Source organism: Pieris rapae, chromosome 10, assembly GCF_905147795.1.
Source record: "Pieris rapae chromosome 10, ilPieRapa1.1, whole genome shotgun sequence".
NCBI classification, from domain to species: domain Eukaryota; kingdom Metazoa; phylum Arthropoda; class Insecta; order Lepidoptera; family Pieridae; genus Pieris; species Pieris rapae.
The window spans coordinates 2,304,470-2,330,080 of record NC_059518.1 but is presented as its reverse complement, the minus strand read 5'-3'; the positions used below and the strand labels follow the sequence as shown (position 1 = coordinate 2,330,080).

Here is a 25,611-nt window from a genome sequence, read left to right as displayed (position 1 = left end):
ACACCGTCGTGCAGCCACTCGTTCTTCGCTCCTCAAACAACCAACGCGCTTCCAAAATCCTTTATTCCAACTCGCGGCGGTATGACAGATTGATTTTTTAATTATGTGGCTTTGGGTTTTGTTCGGTCTCGGCGCGGTGCTATCGGCTGATGCCGCCGGCGCGGGCGCCGCCCGTCTCGTCTGCTATGTGGAGACCGCGCGTACGCTCGACTTTACGGAATGCACCCATCTCATATATATGGGATCAGCTCGGGGTGAGAAACTTGACGGGATACTGAAAGACTACAGGAAACACAACCCCAAGTTGAAGATTATTCTACGAGTTACCGAGGAAGATAAGGTAAGAAAACAGAAGATCGTTAAAAGTGATAACTACCCCACCGTATATTTAATGTATAATAATAATAATATGTAGGGCACTATCCTGAACCGTTTTTGGCCTTTGAGACCCGAACCAGAGTAGATCATGAATCGTTAACGGTTACTTTATTAATGTAAAGGATTGATTAAGTAAGAAAATGTACTACATTGTCCAACGCCCCTATTAAATCTTTCATGAGGCATTGTTTCGGAGAAATTTGTACCTTTCTATATTATTTATTTATAATTATATAAATAATAAATTACATTATTATTTAAACATAATTTTTGACGTTGCATCTTTGCGTTATATTATATATTTGCGTACCGGTACGTACGTGTTGAGGTAGGTTTAAATTGACTTAAGAAATCACAGTAGCTTGAATCATTTAAAATTTTGTTTGAAGGAGAAACATTGATTTTAAATTTCATTCGCCTGGGTTTGCCAAATGGCGCTCTAATAGCTTATAAACCACGCGGTCGGGATGAGCTGGGGCCAAAAACCTTAGCAGCGGGGGAGTGTAAAATGTCAATTAAAAAAAAAAGACTAAAAAAGGATCTATATAAACTAGGTCTGGTGGGTATAAGGTCTCCTGCCAGGCCCGGATGACGACTACACCTACTAATGAGAGCACCCGCATCACCTCTTATGGTACTCATCTCACTGACTGATATGAAAATTTTGTGAAAGAAATTTTCCTACTGCGATCTGTGCTCGAGCCACATGTCTGATAGCCCTTCACGGGATATCCTCATGCCAGTCTTGAGCTCCAGATCGCACCTGGATGTCGAAAGTAGGACAGTTAACAGCTGTTAGTTTGTCTCAGCTGCATGCGGGGCTTGTCTTCAGTTTCAATTGTGGCCAGAGGCCAGGTAGAAGTTCCTTGACTTGATTATTTCGATTTTTATGATTGAAATGTCAAACGTTGGTTACTTTATAATGATAAAAGACTTATAACAGTCGATTGAATCAATTAAAACAAATATTCAACAGTCGAACAGAGAAAGAAGATATATCTTTGCCATATCACCATAATATTTCGTTAAATAAGATGTTTACAAGTCTAGGTTCAAAAGACAGGATAAAAATATATTAAAATCGATTAATCGCCGGAAATGTATTTTTAATCTAATTAAATATGAATAGTGTTTCCTGTTTTGCAGAAAACTTAGGATTTCCAAATTTTATCGTGTTCTATTTTTAAACACATACCAAGCGGTTACACAAGTAGCACTTTGTCAGTAATTAACATGTGAATACAATGCCTACATTAGTCCTGGGTCGGACTTTCTTCTTAAGTTTCTACGAAAATGATCAGCATGTATAGACGGATAAAGACGAATTTTCCATACTCACGCTTGTCACATTAAAATAGATTAGGCGTAGGTAATTATTGCATAAGTTTTTCTACTTGTGACATCAAAACAAAACTTAAAAGGGAAATGAGACTCGGGCTCTTTAGATTCAATAGGGTTAGAGTTAAATATTAAAATGACATTGATGCCTTTAGTTTGAAGTGTTTTTTTCTAGTGTCGATAACGTCATAAGGGTATAAGGATTTTTATTTGCTGTTTAAGTTTGTTATATAAAGTTAGTACGAGCTAAGGCAGAATATTTGCTCATTCAGGCTTTCATAGTTTTATAAGTATGGTGATTTCCAAAATCGTCGGAGATACACTCCGAGAGGTACTCTTCAACGGTTACATAGCGATTAACATTTCATTATTTCGCTTATATTCTGTTGTTGTATATGAGTAGTTAATATAGAGTAAAAATAAAATCGTCTATAATTTAAAGATAACCCAGGAACCGTACAACAATATTAACACCACTAATCAGTACTGTCTATAATATTAAAGACATGAATTACATAGGTATTCCTAGGATAAAGGCAACCTTAAAGTGAGATTCAGAAACGAAACTGAGCACGAACTAAGACATGAATATCGAATTGAATAATTTTTGACATACGGGAGTCGCACTGAGCGCTTTTCAGAATCTTACCTTAATAGTAATTTTGTTGAAAAAAAAAATAAACACTGACGTCATTTATATTATTGCTATAAGACCTTTTTAAATTACATAAGTACACTTAACCGTTTCGAGAATGTGATATTGAATGAAACGACAAGCCGTTTACTTAATAAATAAAAATAAATCAGTGGCGCTACAACATATTTAGGTCCAGGCTTTAGATTTCTGTATCTGTTTCATGAAAATTTCTTAATCTAATAGACAAGTGGGTGATCAGCCTCCTGTTCTGACGCCGTAGACTTCTTGAGTTTAATACGCCTGACGGGAAGACGTTTTCTTTACAATGTTTTCCTTCCCCGTTAGAGTGAATGTTAAATGCGCAAGTAGAAAGAAAGTCCATTGGTGAAATAATTAACTAATCAGGTTTGGTTTATTTCAGTTCAAACAATTTGTATGATTCAAAACTTAGCGATTAAAAACAGTGGCGGAGAGTTTCTTGCTAGTTCTTCTTGTCCGCTCTACGCTCTTGACTTGCGAACTGGTAGTAAATGTAAATTTAGAATTAATTTACCTTATTTTGACTTTGACTTTGAATTATATTGATACTCAGTTATTAAGGTTTACTGAAGTTCTATGGTATTGCGCTGATCATATCCTAAATGAACGAAACGAAAAAGTAATACGTTTTCAAAGAAGTTAAAAAGTGGCTTGAATTTTCTCAAACGGAGTTTCTTGTCGATTGTGTAGTTATATAGATGTGTTATAGATATATATTTTCAATAGATATAATTTCTTAATTTCTTCTTTAAATTTAATATTAACCACATGGAATATGCATCGTCATCGGATGTCGTAATATTTTGTTTCCATCCTATCCTTTAATACTGTATATGGATCGACAATCTGTTTTAATCGGATTCAAATCTTCTATGATAAAATTCATAGTCCAGATTAAGTGTGACTTCCGTAGGTACGTCATATTTGAAACGGGGGGTAAAACCAATAATAATTCATTCTGTCACATTGACAGATTAATGCATTTGACCTCAGCGCCTTGTCAAAAATCAAGGTCGTTTTGTAGGTTACATATGCGAAACAGCCTCAAAGAGAAGTGTAAGCGATATTATTGTATGAGTAATTAATATAAAATTTACTTTGTTATTCTATTTTTATTTTGAAAATATAAACGTGGCTTAGAAGTTTCATTCGGCGCACTAATAAAATTACCTCATTATTGTTGCCTCAAAAAGCCGCCTGATTTTTGGTTATGTTTTTTGAGATTGGTACTACAGTCTCTATTTAGAAATGTCAGACTGACATTGTCAATTAGCTCTCAAATACAACCTACCAACATCTAATAAAAATTTAACTAAACTGTATTTCTTTTTATTCCTTGTATTATCAGTTACAACTGCAAAGTAATTATCGAACGGATCTGATTGCTATCTATCTAGCATGTTGTTCCTATATTTATGTCATAGTTTTGTTTTACTAGATACTAGTATACATTGTTTTACTAAGACACATCAATAAATTAATAATTCGGATTAAGCATTCTGTTAACCGAGGTAGGTCTAGATATACTTGCTCTCCTCACACTTTGACTTTCGTTTAGTTTTTAAAATTTACGAATCGATGTATGTTTTTTTCTCTCCGCGTTTGTTATGTTTGCCTATAAGTTCTTGTCACAATATGTAATTTAAATTTTCTATGTACAAATGGATGTGCGCTAAGCGTTATATATAAGAACTGTTACAGCATTCTTTTAAACATAAACAAAAATAAAACGGAACTAGTTCGTTCGTTGATTATACGTAATATTGGCAATGGTTGTAGGATGCGGTTTTGCGTATAGGACAAAAAAAAAGTGCAAAGTGAAGCCTAGGTTTACTAATTAAATATACGTATTTACTCTCATTGTACATAGACACTAACCTATCTTGCCTGCGAGGTGGGGTAAGTTCCGATAAGATAAATACGTATTGCGTGACGATTTCCGCGTATTCCTTCAATGACACCGCCTGAACCGTATCGGGATACAGTTCCTCGTTGGGATAATATGCTTAAATATACGTAATTTCAGACATAAATATTTTATTTTTTAATTTACATTTTTTAAAACATCTATCTGTATGAAGGTCATAAATTCACAAATAGTACTAATAATAGTAGAACCTCAGGTTTAGGTGTATAGTTAATTGGTTTATTTAAATTTTCTGAAATATGAAACATCTTGTCATAATAAACGGAATACGTGGGTGAAGCTGCGAGCGACATCTAGGTACTCATAAAAAGATATTTTTATACAGATACATAAAAAAAGGGCAGCCAGACTATATCTTCCTCTAACTGTACTCGACAATAATTTCTACAATAAAGACAAGGTACGAAATGATCCCATAGGTTAATTGTTAATGATAATATGTCGAATCAATATTCTACTTTGCATACGTGCTTAGGTAAAATACTTTATAATGCAAATAAATTGAGTATAAAAACGTCAACCTAGTTTAAATAGACCATATTTATAATTGCAAAATAACATTATAATATGTTTACGTATGTAATCTGTAAAGGGCACTTGAATAGGCGCGGCTTCGTAATATCGCTATATATTCTACCATGAATATTGCCACTATTAATCTCAGATCTCAGCAAGGAATTAGCAGCGTGAGAAGAAAAATAGTCCTCATGCTGCTAATGGTTGCACACTAGCGATGATGTTGCTGCAAGAAGTTATTAGGGCAATATCTCTGGCAGCGGCAGGAGCAATAGTTGAGTATTCATGTGTTATTAGTATGAGATTTAGGTTAGTTGAGTAGAAAATGTTCTTTGAACAAGACCACTGTGTTTGTGTCGTAATTCATTCTTAGGATAAATTAAACAATAATAATATAATAATAATATATTTATTTTATTTCTCACAAAAACATATACAATAATTGTCATTCTTCTTTAGAGTAATTGTTATTGTTTATGTGAGACTGATGCCTGTTAAAGGTTGTGCACCTGTGTTACAGGTCATCAGGCCTCCACCACTTCGGATCGACAAAATAATTATAAGTAAAGAATAGACAATTATGGTTACAGTATGTATGTTAACAAAATAAGAAATATATACGTTTTTCTACAATAGTATAAACATACGGAACGTATATATATAACGTAATAGTATAAACGATGTAACCATTTAATATCTAATAGTCACTGGTCAGACACAGACATTAATTAAACAATATACATAACTTAAAGGTGTACCTATTAATTAGGAATTTAATTAACTAACTACAGGTAAATATATTTTTTGAAGGCGATGTCAATGTAATCGAAGATGGTTGCTGCAGCAGCCAGTCTCAAGGGGTCTCTTGGTAGAATGTTTATTGTTTACGCGACCCCAAGTTACCCCAACAGTGACGTGATTGGTGGGATGGGTTTAATGGATAGGGCTTTTAGTGCGAGTCCCACACTCTGTGCGGAAATGCATTTAACTCAATAAAATTTTTAAAAAAAATGTTTATATAATTTATTGTTGCTTGCAAGCCTTCTGGCAGTGTAAGTGTCCATGGGAGCCAGTATAACTTAATATCTGCTTAATATAATATTATATATAATATAATATTATATATAATATAATATTATATATAATATAATAATTATATACTATATTATGACCTGGATCTAAATCCACTAAGTATTTTCATATAGAATATTGCACAGTAATTTCTGCTAAAGTGGTTTATTGGACAGACACAGTCATAATAATATCAAGTATATATGTATCTAGAGCACAGTTTCAATCAAGGTGGTTCTGCCTTTAAAACAAGGTGATAAACAAAATAAATTGATAACAGAAGGTTTCTGCTAATTAAAAACCATTTATCGTTATTTGGCTCGATCAAGTTTCGTAATCATTTACGAGTACCTAATCTCATATCATATATTATATTGTAGATCTTCCATGTGCACGTTTAATTAAATATCATCTATTTTATTTATTGTTCAAGAAAATTTATAAAAACAAAATACATATTTTATTTGCAGAGCAAGTGGTACGTTTAGATCGAAAAATTATTATAATCCGCAAAATCACCCATATTAAAATAGGCATGCAAAGATCATGTTTAATTTTTAAATAGTCATAACAATATGAATATATGGTTAACAATTTAATTTAAATAGAAAATCTTAATAGTAAAAATTAGTTTCCATACAACATAACGACATTAAATTCATCAATCAAAGTTTCTCATCCACAAGACTTAAAAATCTTTGTCGAAGTTCACACTTACTCCAGTCTAACCAATTGCAACAACTTAATTTTAATTATACCTTCATTCAGTTCAAAAAACAATAAAAATCAATAAACGTCTAGGGCAAACAGTTAAACCAATTTCAGATATCTTTCTCGTTTAAGATACAGGCTAGGCCTAGTTTAAACGCTAGTGCTCATAGAAGTATATTTATGTGTAAGGTTAACCGCAGTGAATATTGTATATAGAATGTAATGCTTGATTTGAGTCAAATAAATTTTTTGTTTATATAGCAGCAGTATGCTTCTTTGTCATTCAACTTTTCTCTTCTTCTTCTGATTGGTTCCGGAATGGACCTGCTCTCGTAAGAGTGATTTCCTAAATGAATCTGAAGAGGTGTAATTATGTCTATATCGTAATTTCGTAATTCCGTTAGTCACGCGGATCAGGTCAGCTGCCATGTAAGACCGACAATAAAGACAGTGAATACTATTTTCGATTTTGCATTTTTGTACCTCTAACAGAAAATATCATAGTAGAGATTCACAGAACACGTAACTGGTGGTTCCACAAAGTTTTTGTTTATTATCCAAAAATTATACTTATTGTGTGAAATTTGTAAAGCAATACTAAGTTGTAAGGTCAATTTTAACGGCACATTATATAACATGTCGAAAGTCCTTAAAAATATGCTCCGGTGTGGCCAGCTGTTGCCCAACTGACAGGCATTTTTAAATTTTGTACAATGGTATCACCGGCTTGTCGAACCTGCTTTGTGACCTAAATAGAGCGAAGGTAACATAACGTTGTCTTAATTTGGTGTATGACTTATTCGAACAAAGAAATCGTAAAAGGTATTATTTTTGGCCCCATTTTCAACATCAAATACTACTAGCTGATTACTATCTGTACAGGTTGATAAAAAATAGTCTCTCCTTGTCCGCATACTCATTTTTTAGGTTGTTACATTCTTCAGCTCTATAGTTACGACGGCATATTTATAATCTACATAAGAAACAGTGCCGCTTCAAAACCTTATATTAATGTATTTGTTTCGAATTTTTATTCTATTAATGGGCAAGTGGCGATCAGCCCATGCCTGACATATGCCACATGATACGACTGAGTATTATATATGCTTACACTTATTAGAAGTAAAGCATTAAACAATTACACTAACAAACATATTAAGAGACTACTGCCAAATTTAATTTTCTAAATAAAAGGTTCCTTACCAGTATAGTAAATCAAGAGGCCTAAAATAAAAAGAGGCAATTTAAAAGAGGGGCCGAAAATATAATGGAAATGGCTGGAAAGACCTAGACCTTAATGTACAATAAAAAAAAATGGAGGACAATGGGGGAGGCCTTCGCCCATCGGCACCCAGAATCGTTTATCGTAGAAAAAAAAAACAATAGTTAATTATACATTGCTATATATTTTTTACTCTGATAAATAAATAATAATTAGTATATAATTAATAATAAATATCTAATTGGCAGTAAAACCGGCAATGTACTTGCGAACCCTCTGACTATGTGTCTATTGGTATCACTTAACTTCAGATAAGCAATGTTCCCTTTTGCCCTCTTTAACATAAAAAAGAAGTCCCAGACTCTGATTGTAGTAGTGTAGTGTAGTGAGAACTAAAATTTTATACCTATGTCCATCTAGTTTCACAAACATTATTACATATATAATTAAAACTTTCACCAGCGAGATACAAAAAGAAAATATTGTATTCGACATATGTCCTTAATTCTTTGTAAAACTATAACTGTATTGGAAGCCATTTCACTTTAAAAATATCAATTAAGCTGACTCAGAAATGAGCTGACATTTGCTGACATTGCGTAACACGATACTTTAAACATGTTACTTAATGAAGATATACAAAAAACTGATAAAAACAAAAGACTGAATCGTTTAATTCTCATTAAAACATAATAATTAGTTGATGCCGTAAATTTATTTTGCTTCATCTTGTAAATATTATTTATCGCTGACATTTTTATTATTTAATTTCCTAATAAACCGTGTAATAAAATGTCATGTATTTAATCAATGTTGCCCTATATACATTGATATATAATACTCGCACGTGCGCTGTCACATAACGCATGACAGTAAATCAGGTTGAAACTTAAAAGCCTTGTGCAATACTGAATTAGCGTGGAATATTTCACAAAAACGACTGGCACATTACAGTATTAAGTTACAGATTATTATTTTAATGTATATTTATTAAGTCTATTTTTTTAAATTTCTGTAGAGAACAAATGCTTAGATACAGACAGTGGCACAATGCTATAGACAGAGGCACAGTGCAGACAGTAACGGCGGGATTTGTCTCCTCCAAAAAACGACACAGATACCGAAACATAAAGAGATGATAGAAAAGTGTTTAAGTGATAAGTATCTGAAATTAAAGGCTACTATTATTATTAAATGTTCCGATATCTGTATTTATGTGCATAACAATGAATTCTCACGCTGTATTCTATGAATCACTTAATTGCATATTTAATTGATTGTTCTAGTAAATGAACTACATACCTTACAATATAATAGACTTATTAAATTTTGGAAACGTTTATTAGTCATCAGAAAAATATATCAGTAGTATTTACAATTTACTTTACCTACAAACTAATTAAAACAAATTTTATTTACAAAAGGCATTTCCTCGCTGTATTGCGATACTTATTCGTTGAGCGAGGAAAGCAGGGGAATTATATTAGAATGTTATTTTATAAATAGCATAATTCCGGTCAAGTATATTAGAACCTAGTACGTTTTTTTTATCTCGACTTAATGCAGGCATCATTTCATGCGACATCAGTAAAAAGCCAAATTAAGATTGGGTTACAAAAATCAATATTAAAGTCGATCTAACAACTAAGCTTTATATTCACCTACTTGTTCTTGTTTTAAGAACAGGGGGCAAATGGGCAGGAGGACTATAAATCGGATACAGAAGTTTTGGAGACGATACAGTTTATTTAGCAATTGCTTTTCTTAAGTTTTGTGGAGGTCCTGGATTCGATTTCTGGCCAAAATGGGTGGATGAAAAATAATCATGTATACATATATCGCGGGTTACGAAGTTTCATACACTTTGTATATTAAATGAAAACAAAAAAAATCTGGTGTAATTTTAATTAAATATGTCCATGCCCTGTTGTGGGCCCATAAGTTTAATAAAAGTATGAGTCATATATAAGTAGGCTATGTGATTCAATTGCCTTATAAAGCCGTTATGTAATGTTTTATATTTAACATAAATACATTGAAAATATATAAATTTGTAGGTTAATAGATGTCTAGATTTAAATAATTACTTCATTTTAAATATTTGGAAATATGCATATTTTGTTCTGCGTTGAAAATGTCGTCGGTTTTGTACTTGCTGAATAAATAAATAGACAGTTGAAGAAGTTTGTATGTAAAAAATATTTACAAATTTAATATTAATAATAATTATTAACGTAATAACAATTGTTTTTCTCTTTTCATTGTCGTACAATGGTGTGTCTACAAAAAAAAGTATGGCTATTTTATGAAGGCATTCGTAAAATTGTTTTGAATAGAAAAGCGCAGAAATAGTACTTGTCTTACCTTACTGATTTATTTGTATATATTCTATGTATTTATAATTGTTGATCGGAAAGGACGAAGGTCGGTATATAGTCAATGAATAGGCAGTGTGTGACTTGTGTCAAACTAAAAGTAACTGCTAAGTCTAACTAAGTCTCACAATCAAGACTACTTATTTACTATCATTGCCATCAAATTATAACTTTATGCAGTCATCTTAAATTAGATCGTCTTAGATCGGCACGGCTACAAACGTCGGCTACCGACTTCTTGAAGCGTATCTAAAGATCAAAATATTTAATTTAGTGTCAACGAATATAAATTGATTAGCGATCTAGTTGACCACGACTGTTTACTTCGACCTTTTTTAGTAATTTATTGGATTGTGCAACACAACCTTACTTGACTTATAGTAACTGAATAAATATACAGGATTTCCGTTGCTAAATTGAATGTTTTGTTTAATCTAGATATATGAGGAAAATGGTTTTAATATTAAACCACTTGCCCTTCACTGTTTTATTCATTGTTTGGCAATTATCAGTCCAAATGTGACAAATGAATTATTACTAACATGTCATTAACGGGCATCTGATTAAGGAATATTTTTTTACGCTCTTGAAACAATATCAATGCTAATCTAGAGCTAATCTAAAACTATGAAGCTATAAAGTTGAAAAATCTCTTAAGAGCTGTCTTTCCTGACAACGCAGGCTAAAGTCAGTGCTTTGATCTAAATACACTTATTAGTTTACTTTGATCTAAATAACTAAAGTGACGATGCACAGTTCTAGCGCCAGCAAAGAACGTGTGAATAGGTCTTTATTAGATCCTTAGTAATTTTGAAAAAAAAAACTGATTGACTGGTCAGAACAAGAGACTTGGCTATCAAGTTAATGTTAAAGAAGTAATCGTTTTAGGACGTAAAAGTTATCCCCTAATTTATTCAGAAATAATTTATTTAAAAATGTATGCATAATTTTACACATTTTTATGTTATATATCTTTAAATCCTTTTTTATTTTATACTTATATTACGGATGGCTGGACATTGTTTTATAATAATTTTAAAACCTAAAAGTTGCGTAAATGTAAATCATATGGTGATTTTTAAACATTTTCTAACTATTAAATAAACGCAGTTCTCTAAAAATTTTTTTATTTCCACTATATAACTAAACAATGCATTGGGCCAGACAAGATGGCGTATTAGTTTAATTGCTAAAGTGTTTTGTGGTCTTTGCAGCGACATTGATTGAATTGGTCTATTTGTTTGGACAATGGACTATTCATTAATCTACTTTTTAATAGGTCTAATTACACATATATTTTTTGTGGAGTATGTATTTTGTATGTCTGAATCTATTGTATAAAAAGTTGACTCCATATCTTTATCATACAATTTAAAAACATCACAGCAACTCTTCAAGATCTTGTAAAAATAAAATGTTTTAGTGGACCACCTCTTCTTACGTTTACTTTGAAACGCATTTGAATGATGTTGGAATATTCGAAGGCCTTTGATTAATAGTATTAAAATAAGTAATTTGAATTCATAAGGTACGTGTGTTTTACGTTGCAGATGATGAAATGTGTTCATTAAATATATTTTGGTTTAAAAGAGATTTCTTTGCATTAACAATTAAGATACAAAACAAAAAACAATACATAACAACCCTAGCTGTCTAAATTTTTGAAATAATATTAATAGTAATACTTACATGTTTTTCAAAGTTAAAAACAAATATTTGATTCAAATATAACGGCATCTAGTGATTAATAACGCTATTATAATTAAAACTGTATCAGAATGACGTAAAAATCAGGTTCTAGGTTCGTTGAGGACACGGCCTTGTGCTTTGCGAAACTGTCCTCGATATTTAATAGTTAAGCTCGGCTTATCGGTTGCCTTAAGCGGGTTGGACAGGTTAACGACGTTATGTTACGAGAAAGTTTGTTGTCATTCTTTATTCAATGAGTTAAGAAAAACATATGTGATTGGTCCAAATCAGAACGAACCAGTATTATTATAATTATATAATTAGAAAGAACGAATTAATTATTTTGTTAGTTGTGTAACATTTCAAAAATTTCGACAGGAAAAAGAAATTTGTCGTCCTTAGAATGTAATTTCTGGCACAAATCTATATCTTCACTACATGTAGCTTTCTGCTTGCAAGAACCTACATATTAATTTTAACAAAATATTAATTGATGTTCTTGTGTACCATTTATAATGTTTAGCATGCTCCTTTCCATGCTTCGTTGACAAGTATTTATATTTTGTTTTTGTTTTTTATGCCAAACATGGGTTTGGCATGCATATGTCAGACATGGAATAAGGCATTAGAGTCTCATCTCTTCTTACGTGGTATAGTCATATACATCCAAGGAAATAAGTTGGGAAGGGAAAGAAGTAAGGCTGAAAATAAAAAAATAAATACAGTCAAAACTTTTTACGACGGCATCGTTTAGAACCGCATACCGGTTATATTGACCAAAATTATTTGTATTACATAATAACAATGTACATAAATTCATTTTTAAGACTAAATATAAGTAGTCCATTTGATGTCGTTATAACCGATTTTGACTTTATAACAGTATTACTCGTTGCATTGATTTTATTACCTTAGTATATTTTAAACAACTTTTCTATCTGATCCAACTATTCATATGGACTCTTTCTTGTTTCGGTTCAATAAACAACAAATAAAATATTCTTTTCTATTTTTTCCAGGATCTAAAGGACATCTTAGTATCCAAATACATCCAAGGTCTAGAGCTGTACAATGCTCACAAATCCTTCAACAGGACCAAGACTACGGAGACTGTGGAAGACGCCCGTAGTGCGATATCTGCTGCAAACAAGGGCCCACTTATGCTGGCTTTGCCTGCTCATCCGGAACTGCTCGCCAAGTACTATGACCTACGGGCTCTGGTGAAGAAAGCTGATTTGATGATTGTGCATACACATGCCCTGGGATTGGTTAAGAAGATGACATATCACCCAAGTCGGCTGAGCGGCATGTGGGACATGATGAATACTGTAAGTGATGAATATTAGTAGCCATAAGCCTAACCCGAGAAGTCAATGTGATTCCCGCGAAAAATTATTTCCTTTTTTAGGAAGAAAATCGCTCATCTGTCTTTCCCTCCTAATGCTGTTGTTTTTTACCATAAAAGCTTTTTTTTAATTTTAAACAATATCTACGTTTAATAATTATTGACAGTTTTAAGTTAATTAGTTATATATTGACATGACGCGCAGGCGCATTTATCCTAAAACGGCAAGAAATACTTTGAAAGATTGTAATTTGATATTATGTTAATGATCTGCAGTTTAAAATTCCGTGCAAATGTGAATTCTAAGTTTCACCATATTTAGATATTTCCTTGACTTTTATTTGGACATTTTATAGCTAAACATAATTTTATTATAATCCAGTTACTCATAAAACAACAGCTGAATAGTAATAAGAAAAAATATTAATGAAAGAAACACTAGAAGCAATTAAGTAGCATTTTTGGTTTAGATGAATGAATTTACATTGTCCACAAAAATTAAATAAATACATCAGTAACGCTATATCCTTTTCAAGTCTGGGTCTGAGATTTCTGTATCTGTTTCACGATCATTTGTCAATTTAATAACATGTAGCATGTAATCAGCCTCCTGTGCCTGAAAAATGCCTTTGACTTTTTGGTTCTAAGGCAAGCCGGTTCCCTCACGATGTTTTCCTTCACCGTTCGAGCGAATGTGAAATGCGCACATAGAAAGGAAGTCTTGGCCTAATGATTTCAGCGTGCGCATTGCTGCAGCATTGTCCATAAAAAAGGATCATACTAAAATTTTAATTGCTAGAGTTATGTAAATAACGTAGTTTACGTTCATATCTAAGCTTTTTTTAACATATGTACAATATTGTTATTTTTTTATTAGTAGCATTACCTTCATAATTTCTGTAGAAGTATGACGAGGAATGTATTCATAAATATTAAGCAATATTAATTTTGCGTAAATATCTTTGAAAGTATATCATAACTTACGCTCGCAGAGTACGCTTGACATGAAGGCAAACTTCATTTAAGAAAAATTCATGCCACATTTCAAACCTTATGACCCAGATAATAAGGTTGAATAATCGTTTAAGTGGTCTTGGGATTACGTTTTAGGATAACTAGGCCACACAACAGGTGCATCTGCTTAATGCTATTTTAGACGTGGTAACTTTAAAGACATCTTCAAGTATTTTTCAATGGAATCACGACCATTCAAAAATAGAAAAGACCGATTCTTTAAACAACGTACTCGCGAGCCCTCAGTCATTGAGAGTTTTCATGAGTATCATTGCCTGAGTGAGCTTCCTGCCCATTTTCCTCAAGAAACCATAAAGGATCATTAACATGTTTCATGTACCCTTTTTTATTATTGTCCCTTTCACTGTTAACATGTGTTTTAATTGCTTTGCTTTGCCATATACATGACAGGTTTATCTAAAACATAAAAATCTAGTGTCAAGGCGTCTGTAAAGCTCCTCCGATTTTCGTAAAATTTTGTGTGTATGTCGGTTAGGTCTGCGAATCGTACATCTACTTTTCATCTCCATATTTTTTTTTCTTTAGACAATTTTTTTGTGTTTATTTTTCTATGGTGTACCAAAACAGAAATACGTACAACCCTTAATTTGCACTCCTCTTCAAACAACATCTATTTTATATTTGTTAATTAAAAACTTGAATAGATATAGGTAATATTTATTAGTCTGCCCTTCTTCCTTTTGGTTATTCGGTTACTGTTAGACTATCTGTTATCTGTATAACGGGCTACATGCTCCGTCCATATAAGTTGTATAGGATGTAGCTTATCATCATTACTTTTTTTTAATTCTTAAAAATAAAAATTACTTTTGTTTTTTTTTTAATTCAGAGAATAATTCTTTCTATCGTACGATGGTTTGGATTTAATTTTGTTTTTGTGGTATTAAGTAGATAAAATAGGTACACATATTCGAACTGATATAATTTAACTTCTATGAAGCTTTATTGATTTTTGTAGCTATGCATTTTTATAGTAAATTTAGTTTTATGTTTAGTATAAGCTGTTTGTAAAACTAAACTTATTAGTCCGCACTTTTACATGCTTTGTACACCGGTTTTATGTTATTGTTTGGTGTAAATAAAATGTTTATTATCTTTAATCAGGATTCAGTTGTCGATCTTGTGATCGGCCTGGGTGTCCCAGCATCAAAACTGGTGGTGAGCCTTCCTGCGACCGCACGGCAGTTTACTCTCCAGAACCAGACTCTTAGTACACCTGGAAGCCCAGCCATGGATGAAGAACCAAAGGAGATCGACCAGTCGGAGTTATGTCGCCAACTTCAGCGTGGGCGCTGGACCCTGGAACGTGATCAGGACTTATCAGCACCTTATGCTTTCAAGTGCGTACTTTAAAAAGTCTTTACAATATAGTAAGTAGGTTGTCAAACTAAATGGGTAATTATATTCTCATACCTACGCAGTCAAGGTAAAAGTCAAATAGTAGCCATGCTGATTTGTATTATAATTTTTTTTTTATTTTTTTTTTGGTACAAACATCACACATGTTACATGGAGGACAATCCGATAATATACACTGCACATACATAATTATGTAGGAATAAAGAAAGTAATACTAATAGCTTTTAATTGTTAACAATTATTACTACAATACTTATTTTATAATGGGTTAAAATTGTAAAAATATTCTAATATTGTGTATTACATGGTCTGCAGCTTAAAGGGCCTTTTTATTCGATAAAAGTGTTTATTTTTTACACGATGAAGATCTGGCAAAATCAGCCATTATTCTCACCTAGATATGATTTCATTCGCTTATTGTGTCAGTCATTAAATATGTAATTTGAGATAGCACCGCTGAAAAAGAATACATTCTTATCTGACTAACAAGTGAACGCAGTCTAATTAACGACTTGTCTAACTTATTTTTAACTTGAGTATATGTTTTCCTCATACCATTTACATAACTTTATTTAGCATTTTTAAAGGAAAACTTAAGAAAATGTAGTAGAATGCGAGGTCTGTGAACTAAAAGCTAAACCAGTTTCCACACACCTAAAGTGTCTTGCATAATTACTATTAAGATGCCTCGACATTGAACTCAAAAGCCTAAATACTGTTTATCTCTTCTGAATGCTTATGTAGTACCTAAAGGAATGTGTAGCAATAAAGAAACGAGCAATTTATATGAATATCTTCAACGGTTCTATTCGTCTCTAGTAACAACAACTAAAAAAAATAGACACATTTTTATAGATTTCATAATTACTCATAAGTAGCTGTATTTGTAAACATTTCTCACATAATATATAGTACCTGGTTGACCGAGCTTAGCTCGGTATTTTTTTTTATAAATCGTGTTTTTTGGAAATTTTATTTAAGTACGAATCACTTACTAATAAAATTATGAAATATGAATATAATTATCGAATAAAGATAATTATATTCATATTTAAGTTTTTATTTGACTGACACCTTTAAACGAGCAATTCTATGTTTAAGTTGATAAAACACAAATAAAATGACATTTTCTAGAAATGATTCCTAGCTAAATCGATTTATCGCCTCTGTATACTTAATTTCATGAAAATCGTTGGAGCCGATACCGAGATTCCAATTATATATATATATATATACAAGAATTGCTCGTTTAAAGATATAAGATAAGATTTTAAGAAATTGACTGAAATATAACGAAAATTGTCAACAATGAAAATTCTTTCCAAAATACAAATCACTATGTATACTCGTTTACAGTCATAATATCTGTTATATTTAGTCGTAAAAACCGATAGTCATAACACCCAGTGATGTTGTTATTAAGTTTCTAATACAATGGAATTCAACGTTTGGTTTTCATCAATATAACCGGTATATCATTCTAAACGATGTCGTGGTAAACGGTTTTGACTCTTACTGATTACTTATACATTATTACACCTATAAAATTGACTAGTAAGCAATTATCGTTTTATATTTCGTTGTGCGATTAGAAACTAAAAACTACATCTTACAATTCACGGCAAAAGCGTACCTAGTAGAATGTTGCATTATAAAACTTTCAGGCGTTATTAATTGCTTTATAAAAAACATAATTTAAATTAGCATTTCTTATGAGCCTTTTTTCGCAAAGCTATTATAGAGTGGGCATTTCATACGAAGCCGAAACTAAAATCACCCACTTCTTTTCTAGGTTATACAGTATACTGTCAGATCAAATCAACCGAAGCAGTAAACACTTCGAGAATTTTTGAAGTGTTTTAGTTTTTATAGGGTCGTATTTTCTAGTCGTTTATTGCTTTAAATTTTGTTTTATTTGACACCTTTTTTGAAAGGTTTCCCGCGTAAACGCTTACGTGTCATTATACTATTGTCAAAGTTAGTATTTGTTAAGAGAAACGATAAGTGGTGATTTATTTATGGTATAACTTATGCACTTCGCAGTATTATTACTACGCAATCACTGTAATGGTTTTAACATATAAAATATTGAGCAACAAAATACGAAAAAAAATCCAACCTCTGCCAATTAATACTAGATCTATGCCTTATTATTTTGTAGTTTCCTATTATATTTACGTGGCTTCAAATTTATAGGAATGAAACATGGATATCCTTCGAAGATTCTTCCTCGGTGGACGTTAAGGGAAAATACGCACGTGTAAGAGGTTTGGCGGGATTGGCATTGTACCAAGCAGATAAAGACGTGGACACACCTTGCGGATCCTCCCTCAGGAGCATCCTGCAGAAGGTTCTTAACCAACAGAGTCGTGCACCCAGAGCTGCAGTTTTGAGGTGAGCGTTTTATTTTTATAAAAAAGTAATACAGCCGCCCATGGTCACTAATAGTTAACGTATCTACAAATAATAAAATTAAATTTAATGGTTATTAATTAAGTAAAAAGTTTTTAAACCATAGGTATATGTGGTTCTGTGTTTAATCTATAATGAAAATATACCTTAATTCTAGATCTCTAGAAAACGAAATTTTGTCTGTGGGCGGTGCGCGAGGTTTGGAAGCTCTGCAAGTGTCTCCCTATCGTATTACCCAAGTCGTCGACGCTGACGGTGTAATACACAGCATCAGAGAGGTAAATATATTTTCTTTGTTTGTATTGTCATTAATTTATAACTAAGACCAATTAATAAAAGGTTGTGTCCAGTGGGACAATGACACTTGTGTAGTCTTTTGTGGGAAATATTCAGAGTCTTTCAGAAAAGTATCATAATCCAATTAGACATATGGAGTTCTCCACGCTTAATGGAGCATCGCGAGATTGTATTTACCAGAGAATTGTGACTATTGGTATTTAAGGCGTGGACAAAGATAGTACTATTTTTGTAACCATAAAAATAAATATAGAACAAACATTGCATCCCTGGCAAAAAATACGTTTCCAACTTTAGGTGATTGGGTTCTTAAAGGCAAGGTGCTTTTATAGCGTGGGCGAGACCTAGATCATAGGTTTGAAAATAACGTGGGGAACATCACTTCAGATGTTATTAAATACAAGAAAAAGAAGCCTAACGTTTAAATCGTTGTATTTTTTGGATAGGAATTTTTACAAATATTGGTGTCTAACTAGCTCTACGCTGTCATTTTTCTAAATGTGGGATTTGATAACTAGTCTTGTTATTCAATAGATCAAATAAATAAAATATAATTCTAGCAAATAAATGATTTGAATTTGAATTTAGCCTAGGTTTCATCAAAACACTTCAAAATTTACTTCGATAATATTTTGAGGCGTCTACTTTAAGTATATACGATTTTTTTTGTAAACTAAATGCGTTTGTTACTTCACAGGACACGCGTACAGAGTTCTCGTGCTCCCGCCAAGGATACTTCGTTCATCCACGTTCCTGCGCACGATTCTATCGTTGTGTGAAATTTGACCAGTACTCTCCAGACTTTACAGTTAGTATTTCAAATATTTAAAAAATCCTTGTTTGTGTTTTAAGTCACACCGCAAGTATTTCGATCGTATAATGAGCACTATGTTATGTAATCATTTTTTTTTTAATTTAATAGAAGTCAAACGGTTAGGCAGTTCACCTATTAAGTGACACAGCCGTCCATGGACATCGTCAGAAATCCCGCAAGTGCGTTGCCGGACTTTTAAGACTATATTAAACTGTAATGTTTACAGATAACTAATTTATGTTTTTCGTTAGTTTTCACTAAAATCTATTTGTGGTTGATTACCAGAAATCAGAATATCAGCAATTGTTTTATTTTTCAAGAAATTCGGGAGATCTTTTAAATATATTTTAATATAATTATGTCTGTAGGTATTCGAGTTTGACTGTCCAGCTGGTCTGGCATTCGATGCACGATATGAAGTGTGTGTATGGCCAGGGTCACTCCCTAATGCGGCTGCTTGCCCCGGCTCTGCTGAGATCGCTCCCGTGCCAGCTGAGAGATTCCAATGTCCCTCACAGGAAGGTAAACATATGATACTTTCAGGCAGCAGCTAAAGCATAGATGAAACGGTCTCACTGGATTATATTTGGGCAATTATTTATTTAGGAATATAATTGTCTTCATGACTAGCTCGATTTTTTAACAGTCTATACCTAAATTAGGCTAAGGTGGAGAAATTAAATATGTGTTTCTAAATTAATAAGTTGGAAATACTTTTCTTTACAGACAAGTTGGTCAGTCTTCTGTGCCCTCCTAAAAACTCTAATTCTTACCTAGAATAGGCTCAGAATATCTTGCTCAGATTTATTGCTAATTTGCTGTTACATTAACGCTAATTGCATCCGCCATACAATATAAAAAGCTCATGATGAAACCAAATTTCAGGTTTCTACGTTGATCCCGAGAATTGTAGATGGTTCTTTGCCTGTCTCGATCATGGAAAGTCACCGCTAACAGCGTACGAGTTCCGCTGTCCATTTGGTCTTGGATTTGATCCTGCGCGTATGCGTTGCGACTGGCCCTGGCTTGTACCTGCTTGTGGAAACATCGCTCGATACGAGGCCGAAGCTTTCGGTTTCTCTGCTGCTACACTTACAGGTAATACCTAAAAAGCTAATCTAATGTATCTCTCCTGATGTTCCAACGAAATATATATTAATTGAATCATAAGTAAGATATAAAGAAAATAAATAATTATTTCCAGGTGCAACCGGATTCCAAGGAAGAACAGCGGAGTCAGTGAATATCGCAGCACATCGTGGTCTCGTAGCTGGTGCCGCGGTCGATAATCTCGTTGGAATACAGACAGGATTCCTCAACAAACAAGATGCTCTTGATGATAATTTCATAACTGCACAGGAGCTGGATAACTTTAGTAATTATCAGCTGGATTACACCAACTTGGGTAGTCAGGGAGAACCTAGTGGTCTCTCCTACAAAGTAGTCGCCGCTGACGCTATAAATAAAGGCCTTGTTCAAGCAACTAATTATAACGACGAAGAAAAGTACACAAGTGGCTCTCTTATTTTAGACGACTACCGGCTTCCAACAAACAAAGCGACCGGTTACAATTCCCAAACGACCAATGGCAGAATACAAAACGGTCAAAAGGAAAAATATAAACAAAACTACGCATACTCTACTTCTTACTCAAACGGTCAAGTCGCACCAAAATATAGGTCTGGAGCTTATCAAAAGGACAATCGTGGCGCTTATGTGCACAATCCAATTGGCGACCGTGCTAATCCTTACCGACACGTAGATATAGCTGCGATACCATATGCGCATATTGATTTGAATACTAAATACACGTACGACTTCGATAGAGGAACCTACAGTGGTACCCACGACACAGGAAAGTACAGTGGCTCCTCTGATACTGGTCCATACCGTGGGTATTACGATAAGGGGACTTATAGTCAAGACGTGTCAAAATCTACCGGCTACGACTATCCAAAACCAACGGTTCCATTCAACGAAGGCCTCTATGTTCAAGGCAATGAAGATACTGGATCTGAAACAGGTAGTCAATCAACAAGTACTTTTCATGGAACTTATGGAACGGGTGATGGAAATAGTTATGTAACTGATAGTAAAATTTACCCCGGCGCACCTCATACCCTCACGGCTGGAGCTGTCAATGTTGATTTAGTCGGTAAGACTACATTAGTTGATGGCTCTAACCGCGGTTATCAATACTCTCAGGGGGTTGTTCATCATACAGAAGAAATATCAAAGCCCGCTGTTTCGATAACACATGTTGGAACTAATAGTCAAAATCTTGATGGTTACACCTACGTCACTACCCCAACTTTATCTGGTATACCAACAGTGGCTACTCCTTTTGCAGTGACGACTTCTCTACCATCAGTCACGTACAAAACAACATACGTTCCACAACCTCCGAAGACGAGTGTTAAACAGTTATTCGGTTACACACAACCAGCTGTTACATACGTGCAACCTACTGTGGTCACCGTAACTGATCATAACCAAAGCTATAATACAGGGTACTCCACAGTCAATACGGGTACTACGAAGTTAGCTTCAACAGGTTATGATTATTCTAGACCCAGTATTGAATTTGAGGAAGGAATTTCCTATTCTACTACACCGGTTCCTGTCACAGTAACTAAATTAAGGCCACAAAGTTTTTCACACACCCAACAAGGTTTTGAAAATACTTATCCTACAGCTTTTCCTGTCACTGAACCACCTTTTAAGAAAGTAGTTGCATATACAACAGGAGCACCGACTGCATATGTCCCATCTATAGCTCAGTCATATAGCCATAAAACTGTGCACAACATAGACGCAGGAAATGTTTACATTCCAGCTGCGGAAAGTGGTGGAAAATATACTAATACAGTTTCTTATGAGACATCTACACCGCAACCAATATCTGTAGTACCTTCGATGGAGACCAATAATTTTGAGAAACAAACTGTACATACAGTTAATGTCAACAAAATCAATAGCTATCCACAAGAGATTGGATACGACAGCCGCATTTACTCTCAATCCCCCGATTACAGCCAACAATATGATACGCAAAGATTTGGACAATATTCAATACCAATTACCGGTAACTCATACACACAAGCTTCGCAAGCATATGTCGCATCCACGACAGCGCGACCAATTGTAACAACAGCTAAAACTATATTTGAAAATCCACTTTTAAAATATACCGTTAATGTCACCCCAGCTACTTATCAAGATACCTACGTACCTCAGACTTATAGTCAACAAACGATTCACAGAGGTTCTGGATACCGATACAAACCCACTGGTGCACACATTACATTGGATCAACCAACTGTATCGACTTATCAGTCACAAGAGTATAATAAACAAAATACACAAGGAAATAATTACCAAGAGACTGGATATGATTATTCTCGTCCATCAATAGGCTTTAAAGAAGTACTATCAACACCGGCACCTGTGAATTTCGTGTCTACAGAAGGACCTCAAGTTTACAGTCAACAAACGATTTATACTGGCAGAACAAACAATGGTGCCATCTATAAAGATGAATCTATTGTGCCAGCCACGCCCACTGTTCAGCCGTCTGTATATAAAGTAAACTCTGAAACGGGTTATTCTCGACCTTTAGTTACCGTTCAGGAATCTTCATCAACGACACCTATTGAAATAACAGAGCGTCCACTAACTTATAGCCAGACGAGTTCTACTTATGATAAGCAATTATTCAATGAAAATACACAAGCCAATTACCAAACTGGTTACGACTACTCCAAACCTTCAATAACTTTAAAAGAATCAGGGACCGTGTCAACATTAGCTCCAGTAGTTTTGTCAACTGAAACTCCACATTCCTTTAGTCAACAAACACTTCATAGAGTAGAAAAACAAAGAATAGTGTCGTCTCCTTTACCTCGTGCTCAACTGACCTACCAGAACCCTGCTGTATCTTTGTACGAAAACCCAATATTGAAGTACACCCAAAAAACAATTGCTACTGATGTTAGCCCCACTAGTTATACACAATATGTAAATGAAGGAATAAGACATCAAACTTTGGGAACACAAAACTTACAAAGCTATACATATGATCAACCCGAAATTCAAAGAAATGTAGAAGTACCAAATGTTCCAGCTTACTCAGACGCAAGCGTTGTATCACATCAAACATTCCACCAATCTCATACGTTTGGTAAGGCAGATCAAACTGGAAAGGATGCAATATTTGTGTCAACTACACCATCAACCCTTATCTATGAAGATCATTATTCTGAATACAATAATCCTAAAAAACAGGTTACATACAATTTAGATAATGAGTCCCGAGACGATTACACAGTTCCTACCACTGCAACGCCTGTTCGAGTTGGATCTCGCTATAAATCGAGATTAGATAAATACAATATTGAGTCTAACTATCAATCTACATACGAACAACCAAGTAAAGTAACGGTCGAGTTTCCTTCTGCTCCTGCATCTTATTCACAGTCCACGCAGACAAGATATGATTCTCCTAAAATACAAGTAACAAACACAGCAGAAGAATACTTACCATCGGCACGTTTACCGGCGACGCCTACGGTTACCTCGACGTACAGACCTAGAACCTATTCAACTACTACAACTCGTGACTACTTGCCACCTATTACTGAATCGGTATACAAAGCACCTGAGTACGTCCCACCATCATATTTGCCTCCTACTCAGAAATCTTCTTCCCGTGTTGTTACTTATGATACTTTCGGATACGATGCTGGTGCAGGTGCCAGTGCTAGAAATAGATATAATACGCAAGAAGATAATATTTTATCTACCGAAAAGTTCGTGTTATCAACAGCTGCACCATTGCAACGAAAACAAAACGTAGTTGTTGAAACCGCAAAATCAAACGTATTAGGGTTTGGTACAGTTGGTCCTGATGCCGGATTGATTTCTTCTTATACTCCTTCATACCCAACGTCTGAGACGTACTTCGTTAATACGGCAGCTTCTTCAACCTCCAAACCTGATATAGTTGAAGTAACTTCGGCACCACGTCGATCACGACCAAAATATTTCAGACCTGCAGAGCAATCAACGCAAGCACCATTCTATGTAGAAAGTACTACGTATCAGGCTCCAGAATACCTGCCCCCATCCGATGAGTTTGAAATTAAGTATAACCCTTATCAGAATGCTCAGACAACGGAAAGAGTGTCGTCTACTCCATATTATACAAGAAAACAGAATATTGTCGTTGAAACAGCTAAATCTAATGTCCTGGGTTTTGGAAGTGACACTAGTCGAGTAACGTACAGTACATCAGGAGTCCCATCAAGCACAGTTTCAACTTCTCCTGTAACATCAACTTATGCACCTGTTAGACAGGAGCTGGTAGAAGTGACTTCTACTCAAGTGCCTATACGCAGATATAGGCCTAAGGTGGCAGTTGTTACAAAAATAAATGATTTTAATCCTCTTCTCGTGAGAAAATTAGGCGCTGTTTGCAGTTGCCAATCACCTGTTTTAGTTCTAAAAGGTAGAAGACCAACAGCGCAGACGCAAATTATCGATGATTATAGCAGCGAAGATATCTCACGCCGAGGTGATAATGATGAAGAAGTTTGGCAAGAGAAATCGAGACGTGTTACAAAGCCAGCCATTAATACCGTAACAACTGGAGCGCCCACCGTTACTTCCACATATAATCCAATCATAGTTCCTGACGATTCATATTATCAAGACTATCAGGAAGCTAGCAATGATGATGTAATTATTACTCCTACCGGAAGAGGACAATCTGAAAATTATGTATCAAGTAAACCAGTCACTTCAACAACGGAAAACGTGATTCGAATTAGACCAAGAGTGAAAGCTGTCACAGTCGCACCAACATACAAAACGGTCATACTAAACCAAGAAGTATCACCACAAGAATCCTTAGATACTGTTCAAGTAGATTCTCAATCATTTGACCGTTATGGACCAGGTGGTTGGCGCGGCCGAGATGAAACTTTACAAGGCTCGATAGACTGCCAAAGAGCGGGTCTCTTCAGACATCCAAAACAATGTAATAAGTTTTATGCATGCAGATGGGATTGTACTAAGCAAAGATTTACATTGCACGTTTTCAATTGCCCTGTTCAACTTAGTTTTGATCCCAATATTGGTGCCTGCAACTGGCCGAGCCAAGGACCAGCCTGTCAGGGTGACACATTACTAACGAACACTTTGTAATTAAACACGATATCCGATTCTAGAAATGTTAACGTGCCATGCAGATGTGATATGATTTGATCAAGAGTCGAACAACAATCCTATAAGGCGAATATTATTTATTATGTTAAGTCGAAACAAGTCTCTCTTTCACATTTATCTATAGACTTATTTATTTGTTTGTTATAATGTTAATTTATATTTATTTATTATTCATGCTCTTTTTAAGCTTGCGATTTCATTACTTCCGAATTTTCAAACCT

General features: G+C 34.1%; 1 protein-coding gene across 2 annotated transcripts; it reads left to right on the top strand.

Annotated features, from left to right (window-relative positions):
- LOC111000114 lies at positions 1-25,611 on the top strand. Of its 2 annotated transcripts, XM_022269464.2 has the most exons (10): positions 1-340; positions 12,923-13,231; positions 15,388-15,623; positions 17,839-18,036; positions 18,212-18,332; positions 19,049-19,159; positions 19,534-19,687; positions 20,051-20,263; positions 20,370-22,809; positions 22,852-25,611. In XM_022269464.2, the coding sequence occupies exons 1-10, from the start codon at positions 104-106 to the stop codon at positions 25,367-25,369; spliced, it is 6,537 nt and encodes a 2,178-aa protein (XP_022125156.2). In that variant the 5' UTR covers positions 1-103; the 3' UTR covers positions 25,370-25,611. The 2 variants fall into 2 exon arrangements, with proteins under 2 accessions (XP_022125156.2, XP_022125155.2); XM_022269463.2 differs by having other exon boundaries at positions 20,370-25,611.

Excerpts from the sequence above, each read along its gene's own strand:
- LOC111000114 (XM_022269463.2), top strand. The coding sequence starts at position 104 with ATGTGGCTTTGGGTTTTGTTCGGTCTCGGCGCGGTGCTATCGGCTGAT. Across the intron at positions 341-12,922 it reads GAGTTACCGAGGAAGATAAG|GATCTAAAGGACATCTTAGT; the intron begins GTAAGAAAACAG and ends TATTTTTTCCAG. Across the intron at positions 18,333-19,048 it reads TAATACACAGCATCAGAGAG|GACACGCGTACAGAGTTCTC; the intron begins GTAAATATATTT and ends GTTACTTCACAG.